Below are 9,731 nucleotides of genomic sequence, written 5' to 3'. Positions count from 1 at the left end.
TTCTTTCGACAATAGAACCAAAAAACTACTAAAGTGGCTTAAAGATATGAGAGGCTAGTAAGGAGGTTGTAAGTTCAATAAGGGAGTCATATAATACGATGACCTCACACAAGGGACAAGTAGGATAGAATTCAAAGCGTAGTTTTGTTTTATTGAACACATGCATGCGTCCATTTGGCTTCATTGGTTATGTGCTCTACTATCGTTCAAAAATAAATACGTCACCGAGCATTCCCATTCTCCTTTTCATCTTCTTAGTTTTGTTTTATACAAGTTTAACTAGTCTTGAACACATGCATGCCTACAAATATTTGGCTTCCGTGTTTGTGTACTCTACTCTTCCTTCAAGAAAAAGTAGGCCTACAGTCTACTGAGCAGGCCTACAGTCTACTGAGCATTTTATTGGATGACAATTTGTAAGTTTAGTGATGTATTTATTTCGTGCTGTGATTTGTAAAAATTGGAGCTGTTGGGATGCATTGCTTTTGAAAATAAATAATACAGATGTTTGGTATAGCCAAAAAAAAAAGCAACGCGGAAGGCATGCATCATGCAAACAAGTGGTCTAGTAATAGAGGTCGAGATCAAAGGAGAGGACCCATCGGGCAGGGGCGACCCGCACGATCTCGACGAGGCGATTGGTGACGAGGCCGCGTGCAAGGAGGAAGTCGCCGGTGCCGCCAACGACGGTGAGTATGCGCACTTTCTGGGCCTCGTCGATCTGGCCCATGATGGTGAGGGTGCCCTTGTAGGTGCCGTCGTCGATGGTGGCCGTGAAGGTGTGGAAGAGCACGTAGCCTTTCTGGCTGTCCAGCACGTAGAAGCCCTGCGCCACCCCGGCCGACGCCGAGGTGTTGGAGGCGCCCAGCGTGAGGGGGGCCTCGAAGGTGGCCACCACGCCGAAGTTGAAGGGGTTGGAGAAGGTGCCCGGAGGGAGCGGACCATACACCGAGGTGAAGTAGGTGTTATTCACGATCGGGTTGTACACGGTGTTGTGGAGGTAGAATCTGTAGCGGGACGGCCCGGCCTTGATGTTCTTCTTGTGGCAAGAAGCTGGCGTGGCATTGAGGCTGATCAGCGCCAGTAACAGGCATGCTGCAAGGAGCAAGCGGCTGGGCATATTGCTGGTAGCTGCAGGGGGCATTTCAATACAGCGGAGGAGCGGTGATCACACAAAAGTACCTCGCTTGATCAAGCTGCAGGGAAATTATTAGGTGGGATATCTAAGACTCAGTTGGTGCTAACGTCCGGATGGGAGGAGCAGATGAGAACCTGACCTAATGAATGACCTGGTAACAAGCAGACCTAAGGCGGGATGATAGATCTGATGGAGCGGAGTAAGCTCCTATTTGTAATACACTAGTAAACGTCCCATCTTGCGGATTTTATGGGGTCAACGCCCCATTTTGTAGATATCGGCGCAGTTAACGGGCCGTGGGGGAGACTCTTGTTAAATAATAGACAAATGTGTTTGACAATTCGCTTGCAAAGGTCCTAAAGACTTGTTGCAATATCCCAATTAGGAGCAGGTCGCAAGGTCCAGTGGAGTGACTCACCACCACACATAGAGAGTAAGGCATGGTAAAACCTACAGAAGTACAAATCAAAACAACCGTTAGTGTGACACATAGAGACCCCATGCCTTCTCCAAGATTTTGCACATAGTTTTACGTCTTCGACAATACACATTCTATTTCGAGGAGCTCAACGAACAAAACATGACCTTCTCTTTTGGTATCCCCCAGAAAGTTAGGCAATTATGTTATATATGTAACATAGAGCAACCCACCTTACTAACCATGAGAGCAAACCAAAATTTCTAGTATACTTTCTCTCCTTCCAAATGGATTTAGAAAACCCCTTGTATTGAACCCACATGCTACGCTTACATATTTATGAGAGTGAGCCCCCCAAGAAACTGCCAAGGTCTATGTTTAAAGACCCCCAATATTGATAAAGCTCCAATGAGTCTTGAAAAACAATATAAAATGTGGAATTGTATGGTACTTGCTAAAAAAGAATTATGAGTTATGCACAAAACAATGTCTGTAGAGATGGTTTGCGACACCACTCTTTGCACAATATAATATATAAGAACATGTGTGCGCACATAAATACAAAGTCCACTTAAAAAAGGGGACCAAGCACTAATAAAATATATGGCGCAAAGAGATAGAGAGATAAAGTGTGTCTTTTCATCCTGCCTCCTGCTAAATGAAGAAGGGGTGGGTGAGAGAGAGAGAGAGAGAGAGAGAGAGAGAGAGAGAGAGAGGAGCAGGTGCCTTATCGCCTCACTAAGGGCAACATCGCCCTTAGTGTGGTGGACACCATCACTAAGGGAGACATAGCCCTTAGTGTGGGTGTCCACCCCACTATGGGTGACATCTCTCTTAGTGAGGGGGCCCTTCCCTCACTTAAGACCAACGCCCACCACCCATGTCTCTCTCTCACGCACCCCCCCCCCCCCTCTGTGTGTGTGTGTGTGTCTCTCTCTCTGTCATAGAAATCCACTCTCTTTATCTCTTATTGTTTTTTCCTCTCTTTTAAAAAAGGAGATGAGAGGGCCCAATGTAGAGAGAAAAGAAACAATTAAGAGAGAGAGAGAGAGAGAGAGAGAGAGAGAGAGAGATAATTAAAAGCGAGAGAGAGAATTGAATTGATTGTGAAATCTCACTATTAGAACTGATTATGCTTAGATCTCATAGAAATGATTATGAAATCTCACTATTAGAATTGATTATGCTTCGATCTCATTAATATGATTATTAGATTAATCAAGGTTATGAAAAAGGGATATATTTGATAATACGAAAAGAAAAAAGTATTACAAAAAATAAGATGTTATTATATAAAATTTTTATATATTAAATAGAATAGCTAGTTATTCAAAATAATGATTTTAAGCATAACAATGTGATCATTACGTATAAATTATATGTATTCATGAAAATTAAAGATAGTTAGAAAAGTATATATTAATGAGAGTTAGTTATGCAAGAAACTTAATCCTGGAATGCTAGCACCTAGGATTCCACTTTGCAGGTGTAGGATAAATGAAAGGGTTAGAGAGCTTAGACATGATTTGTCTAGATTAAAGTCAGTTTTGGAAAAAGAGGGCTATATGGCAATGAAAGGTAGCTTGATTCTGTTAACTAACCTGCCTGATGGGTCTACCTTGGATGTTGATGAAATAATAACAAGTACTTGGGATAGACATTGGCAGGCTATCAATGACAAGTTTGAAAAAGAGCTTGAATCTAAAGAAGAGTGGTCTGTATTGAGGGGAAAAATGTTTTTTGTATGGGAGGGTAATCACAGGACTGCAGCATGGATGGAGTGTATTAGCGAGAGTTTTGCAAATAACAAGGGGAAGCATATCAGAGTTCAAGCAGAATTCATCATTCCAAATGAAAAGGATGAGCAAGTTCTTGTGGCTACTTTACAGAGAATTAACTTGTAAGCTTCTCATCTATATCTCTTTGCAAAATGATTAGATTTTTTTAAAAGAATTGTGTACTTGCTCTTGAATTTGTTTGCATTGACTATTGTCGATTTTTTGTAGGATGCATGAAGAGGCCATTGTTATTACAAATCTTAAGGATTATCTCTTCCATACAAGTACCCTTTGTGCATTAGATGACACATCTCTCATGGAAAGTTTTAGTGAAGCTGAAAAGAATCACATTGCCTCTGTGAGAACAAGAGAGGCAAGCATGGGGAAAAGGGTGTGGTATCCCTTGACTCAATCAATCCTAGGTCGCATGGTTTTTGCGGTGGGTTTTCTTGTGAGGAAGTAATTTTTTATTCATGATTTAAATCTTACTCTTTTGACTGTTTGCTTTGTTGTTGTTTTTTCTTTGTCATTACAGGGAAAATGGGACACAACATTTGAGGTTGCATGCAAGAAGATCAATCCAAGACTTTCCAAGGAAGATAAAGATGTAGAAGTATTAAAGGCAAAAAGGAGTGTTATCAAGACTTACAATAGAAAAATGATAAGGGTTGGTTGATAATGTTTTTCGTGTTTCATTGGATTGATTGTCTTTCATGCTTGATTGGGTTGATTGGTTGATTAAGCTTTTGTGACGGGAGATATTTTGTGAATCTCTTAGATGCTTTCGGTGGTTAATCCATCCAATGGCAAAGAATGGTTTGAGATATTGTGGAAGCTTCCCTTTGAGGACTCCCAATATAAAATTAGTCTAGAGAAATTATATGCACTCTCCTCGGCAGCATGTTCTCCAGACCTGAAATCCTCAATGCTTAAACTTCTAGGACAAGATGACAATGTTAAGCAGTCTTATGGGATGCCACTTGGAGACCATCAATACATTTCATGGTTGGCCAAGGAGGTGTGGATGGACCAATTACTAGAGGATGCAACCAGATTGGTGAAACAGGTTGTAGATTCCAATATCGGCAAAGGAGAAACTAGAGTTGCCTCAAGAGCCTAGTTTGGACACATACTTCTTGGACATTGTTGGGAGGTATCGAGCTGTGCTATTTTATTCATTTGAGAAAGAGATGAATGTGGCAACGTCAGCAGCAAAACATATTGACTTGAAAAATGCATCTAGACATTTGGTCTATAGGTGAGAAAAGATCCCAAGTACAGTGGTGTTGTTGTTAAGAATTTTTAAAATGTGATGAGTTGTTGAATATTTAACTTTTGTGCTTGTGTTTAGGTATTTGCTGTTGCTTATTTCTATGAAGAAGATACCTTTCTTGCCTCATGTTTGTAAGGCATGGAGAGTGGATCCTGGATTCAGCATGTACTCTTGCTCCATCTTTAGAGAGAACAATCAAACAGGTGGGGCTTTAATGTTGTCTGAATGGGAGAGGAAGAAATGTCCTTGGTGGTTGGACATGAAGAGGGGGGAATGTTTGGAGGAGGACAAAGAGATATACCTACGGCATTTGAAGGGGGAGTGCATGTCTCACTCGAGTTCCTCAGGGTCTATTAATGAGGAGGAGAAGAAAAGGATTGATGAAGAGTTGTGTGCCTTGAAGGAAAAGGACCTCAAGGAAAAGAAGGAAGCCACAAATAAAGGGGGTCGACCATCAAATAAGTTCATGAGTCAGAGTTAAGGTATGTTTATTGGATTGATGAAGGATTGTATATAGAATGATTTAAACAATGTGTACTCTTAAAATGTTTGCATTCTATTGTTTTTTGGATCATAAAAGGGCACGATTGTTCTTTTCCAAGAACTGGTGCGCGGCTCGTCAGGGATCGTTTCATTGAGTGCTTTTCGTGAGCAAGAGAGGCTTGGTGGGAGAAATCAAGTGAATGTATGGACATATGACTACATTCAATTGGGAAAGGAGTTGCTGGAGCATAATTTCAAGGAGGGTTTTGAAGTAATGAGACAATTTTGGAATTTGCACATTCAGCAACTACTCCTTGTCTTGCGAGTTCCATGAAAAACACTTCTGATGGTGGTGGCCAGCTTGTTACAAATCAACCATATGCTAATTTGGTTGGATGTCTTCAAGTTGTTGGTTTGAACACTCGTCCTGACATTTTGTTTATTGCTAACTATCTCGGGCAACATCTTGCGTGTCCTTCTCTTAAGCATTAGTCTTCAGCAAAGTGTGTGTTGAAATACTTGAAAGGCACTGAGCGCATACTTTCTCTCTCTCTCTCTGTCTCTCTGTCTCTCTCTCTCTCTCTCTCACACACACACACACACACACAAACACACACACACAGCCTCTTATGATAGGCAAAAGAGAGAGAGAAGGAGAGAGAGATAGAGAAACTAAGAGAGAGAGAGAGAGAGAGAGAGAGAGAGAGAGAGAGAGAGTGAGATAGAGAAGCACATATAAAGACTGTTATGCTTGGTTATGCTTGGTAGCTATTGTAATTTACTTCTTAGCTCTCTCTCTCTCTATCTCTTTCTAAATATATATACACACACACACACACACACATATGTATATATATACAAACACATATATATACACACACACACACACACACACACACAAACACACAGATCCACAAACACACACACACACATGCTTAAAAATGAGGCACCACATGTTCTGGCTTAAAATCTCTCTCTATCTCATTCTCCATTATAATAAAAGCGTTTCTATAACGTTTTTGGAATAAAAATGTTGGGGGGTTTTTCATTTCTGAGCAGTGTTTCTCCACTATAAAAAATGTTACTCGTTAGTAAAAAACGTTGCTCAAGAGCCAAAAAACATTGAAAAAATGTTGTTGAGCAGCGTTCTTAGCAGAAAAACAATGCTGCTTTATTGTAAAAATATCCCACTTCTTTTGCCACTATCTCTTTTTTATCTTTTGAGTGAACTAAACTTGGTACTCTGAGTTTTTTTGTAGGTTTATGTCTAATCATCTCCTATGCAAACAAACTTTCCATGAAAGCTTTCTTGTGAGTATTTCCCTTATCTTTTCTCTCTTTTAAGTTTTTCTTTTCTTCTTTTTTCCTTCTCACTGAAGGCTAACCCTAACCCTAGATTTTACATAGAAACCCTAATTAAGAGCTCTCCATTGAAGTGGCACAAGGTAAGAGATCTTGATTTTTCTTAATTTGGTTTGATTTTGTAAGCTTTCAACACATACAAGCCTCACAAGGAAAGAGATCTCTTTCTTGTATGTTGTCTTATGCTTTTACATGTTTATAGGGTTTGTAATATTTAGGGCTTTTAAGATTAGGATTTGTTATTATACTTTTTTTTCCTTAATTTGGTTTGATTTGATAGGTGTACAACACATTCAAGCCTCACAAGGTAAGAGATCTCTTTCTTGTATGTTTCTTCCCTTATGTTTTTACATGTTTAGAGGGTTTGGAAGTTTTAGGGCTTTCAATATTAAGGTTTGTTATTAATACTTTTTTTCTTAACGCATGTCGAGTTTACCTAGGCATGCCTAAGAGTATGCATAAGAGTTTTAAGTATTTATGTTTCTTCTTGGATATATGGCAAATATCTTGTGGCGCGATGTTACACGTGAAGGAGTAGATATCTCAACAATCTTTATAAGTATATATTAGCCTCAAAATATATATTATATATTAAGAAAAGAAGGTTACCTTCAATAACAACATAAAATCAATATTCACTTTGTATGTCTATAGCTTGAAGCAGTGGACCGCCCCCTATGCAAGATGAATATCATTTTGCATTACAATGGAGTTTGGAAGCTCTCTTTGAAAGAGTGCAAGATGAAGGATCGATTGTTATTACTGAAGGATATTCTTGGCAAGCATGGTAAATAAGTATATTCCTAAAACAATAACCTCTATGTTTTTGCAAAACTGATTTTCACTTGTGTTAGTTTTATTATATTTTAGGACCATGTTACTAGAAATGGAGTTACTACAAATGGTGGTGTAAATGTGCAAGCAAGAAGTAATGGAAATGTGAGAGAAGAGGGTGGAGCTATAAGGGACAAGCATAAGATGTAGACCCCCTCAATGTAGCCCCTAACTCCATAGATTTTCATTATGTTTTATTTTGTACATGACCTTTTTGGACTCATACACATGTAATTTTCCGAAAGTATTGTAACAAAATTATGACATTTTGCCAACCATAAATTGCAGTTGTTCTTTTTTTTGTATTTGTAAAGTTTTACATTACATGTGTCCATAATGATGATTAGGACATGCACTTGTGTTAGTTTTATTGTATTTGTATTTGAAAAAGAAGCTAGGGTAGATAGGAAAGTCTTGTGATGATGACGACTCCCGAGTCTGCACTAGCTTTTATTTTCACGTAGTTTTATCACTGCTCAGTAGTGATAAAACTCTGGCTCAGTAGAGATCCCGTTGAAGGAAAAAATAGTAGCTTTTTTAGCAGCAAAATAGGCCTGATATCTCCGTACCCTTCTAGTCATAAAAGTGCTTCTATTTTCATTGCTACACCCTCATTTTATTGTAGTGAAGGTAGCTACATGGTCTCCAGCAGATGGAGAGTGTGGGCTTGTCACATCTTAGTAGCTATGAGACCTTCCTCGAGTACATTGTAAGTTTTTAACCCATTTTTTAGTACTCTCTTACATTTTACTTTTTATGTTTTTTTTATATGAATTTGACTTTTTGTAGACTTGTTATGTAGGAGAGCATAGTAGGCCCTGCCCCATCTCTAGGCGAGGAGAAGTATGGTTACAAGTATTGCACGTAAATGATCCTCTAGCAACTGGAGTCAAAGGGTAGGCCATCAATTGTGGAGTGGCAACGAGTGCAGATATGCCCGATCTTAGTGGTGATTGGCTTGACAATTCGATTGCCCCTATATGTGGGATTGGATGACTACTTTGATTACTTTTAGGCTTTTCGTTTTGGCATATGGGCTTGCATTTTTGGAATATATATGGTGTTGTATACCTCAATGTGAATATGAAAATTTGTAACTATCAATGACGTACATAATATAAAACTTTAGTTTTTTTGTCAAATTTGACTAGAGTTGGTTGAGACTCTAGCCAGTATGCAAAATGGTGTAGCCAACTACAATATGCCAGCTAACTCCACATTTTGCCAAAAAAATTCTACACAAAGCATCGGTATGGTCACTGCTGGTATGTGTGTCGGTACTGGTATTATATCGATGCATATACCGATGCTCAAAACGTTTATAAATTGACACAAATACTGACGTGCATATTGGTGCTGGGGGCATTTATAATGCCATAAATGGGTGCTAGTAACCCATCATTTTCTTGTACTAAGATAGTGAAAAGAAAAACCATACGTGAAAGTAGGAGGAGAAGAGGGAGAGTAGGATTATAGATGCAAGTACCACTAGTTGGTTCCCATGCAGCTCAACTTGATTGTTGTTGATAAAACTTGATGTCAGAGCCACGCATTTGTCTATTAAAGGATTTGAAAATAAAGATCCTTGGAACCACCTTCCGCCACACCTTTGTGGTGATGAACTTTAGATGTTAGCCAGTTTCATATGACTGCATCCTTGGGAGACCATTCATGAGGGAAACTAAAATGATCCATGATTGGGATACTGACCATATCTACATTCGAAGGAAAGATCAAACAATTAAGATCAACCTACACACGTGGAAGGTACATCCCATGAGAGGCACACCCTTCACAGAGGACTCAATAACAAAACTACCAGATCCACTATAGTCCACTTGTGTCAAACATGCCATAAAACAATAGATGATGAAAACGATATCAAGGAATGTGCACCTCTTCTGTGGAGAGAGAAGACTCTAAGAATTGGATGCATATCCTTGCTACCTTAGACATACTTCCAAGACGCACAGGAACTAGGTTTGCTATATAGCCGATGGGAAGGAGATCACAACTCTCTACAGGGTTAGCACTGATGTTGCCACTCATGAACCTAAACAAGCCGATACAGCGGAGCCATCATGAGGAACATGCTCACATAGAACTCGCAAGTCTAATGGATTCTCGGGGCGATAATTCTATGTTTTTGCTATCGATTCTGACACCCACTAGCTAAAATATGTAGGGGCGATGAAGCACATGCCCTCTTCAACCAAACATGGCAAAAGGAGTTCATAAATAACTCCCTCTGATCCACATGATAACCTCAAAGACAATAGGACCCATTGATCCCAAACTTGAAAAATGAAAAAGCTTTGCCACTATGTGCAAAGCATGCGATAAGAAGTTAGCGCTAGCAAAAAAGAAGCCAAAAAATTGATAGAAGAAGAAAGCGCTAGGGTAGAAGATACCAAACTTGCCATGGTCGTACCATATTCCTCTGAT

General features: G+C 39.5%; 1 protein-coding gene across 1 annotated transcript; it reads left to right on the top strand.

The window, feature by feature from the left end:
• The first annotated feature begins 414 nt into the window (after positions 1–414).
• Positions 415–1,387, top strand: LOC147609030 (uncharacterized). Its single transcript, XM_086788478.1, has one exon. The coding sequence runs from the start codon at positions 551–553 to the stop codon at positions 1,085–1,087; it is 537 nt and encodes a 178-aa protein (XP_086644604.1). The 5' UTR covers positions 415–550; the 3' UTR covers positions 1,088–1,387.
• Positions 1,388–9,731: the final 8,344 nt, after the last annotated feature.

The sequence above is a fragment of the Cibotium barometz genome, chromosome 52 (assembly GCF_041138505.1).
Source record: "Cibotium barometz isolate CiBa-2024 chromosome 52, ASM4113850v1, whole genome shotgun sequence".
NCBI lineage: Eukaryota > Viridiplantae > Streptophyta > Polypodiopsida > Cyatheales > Cibotiaceae > Cibotium > Cibotium barometz.
Note: the sequence above shows the minus strand (reverse complement) of the source record. Positions and strands in the feature narration are given on the sequence as shown.

What these genes read in the sequence shown, in the direction of transcription:
- LOC147609030 (XM_086788478.1), top strand. Translation starts at nt 551, where the DNA reads ATGCAAACAAGTGGTCTAGTAATAGAGGTCGAGATCAAAGGAGAGGAC.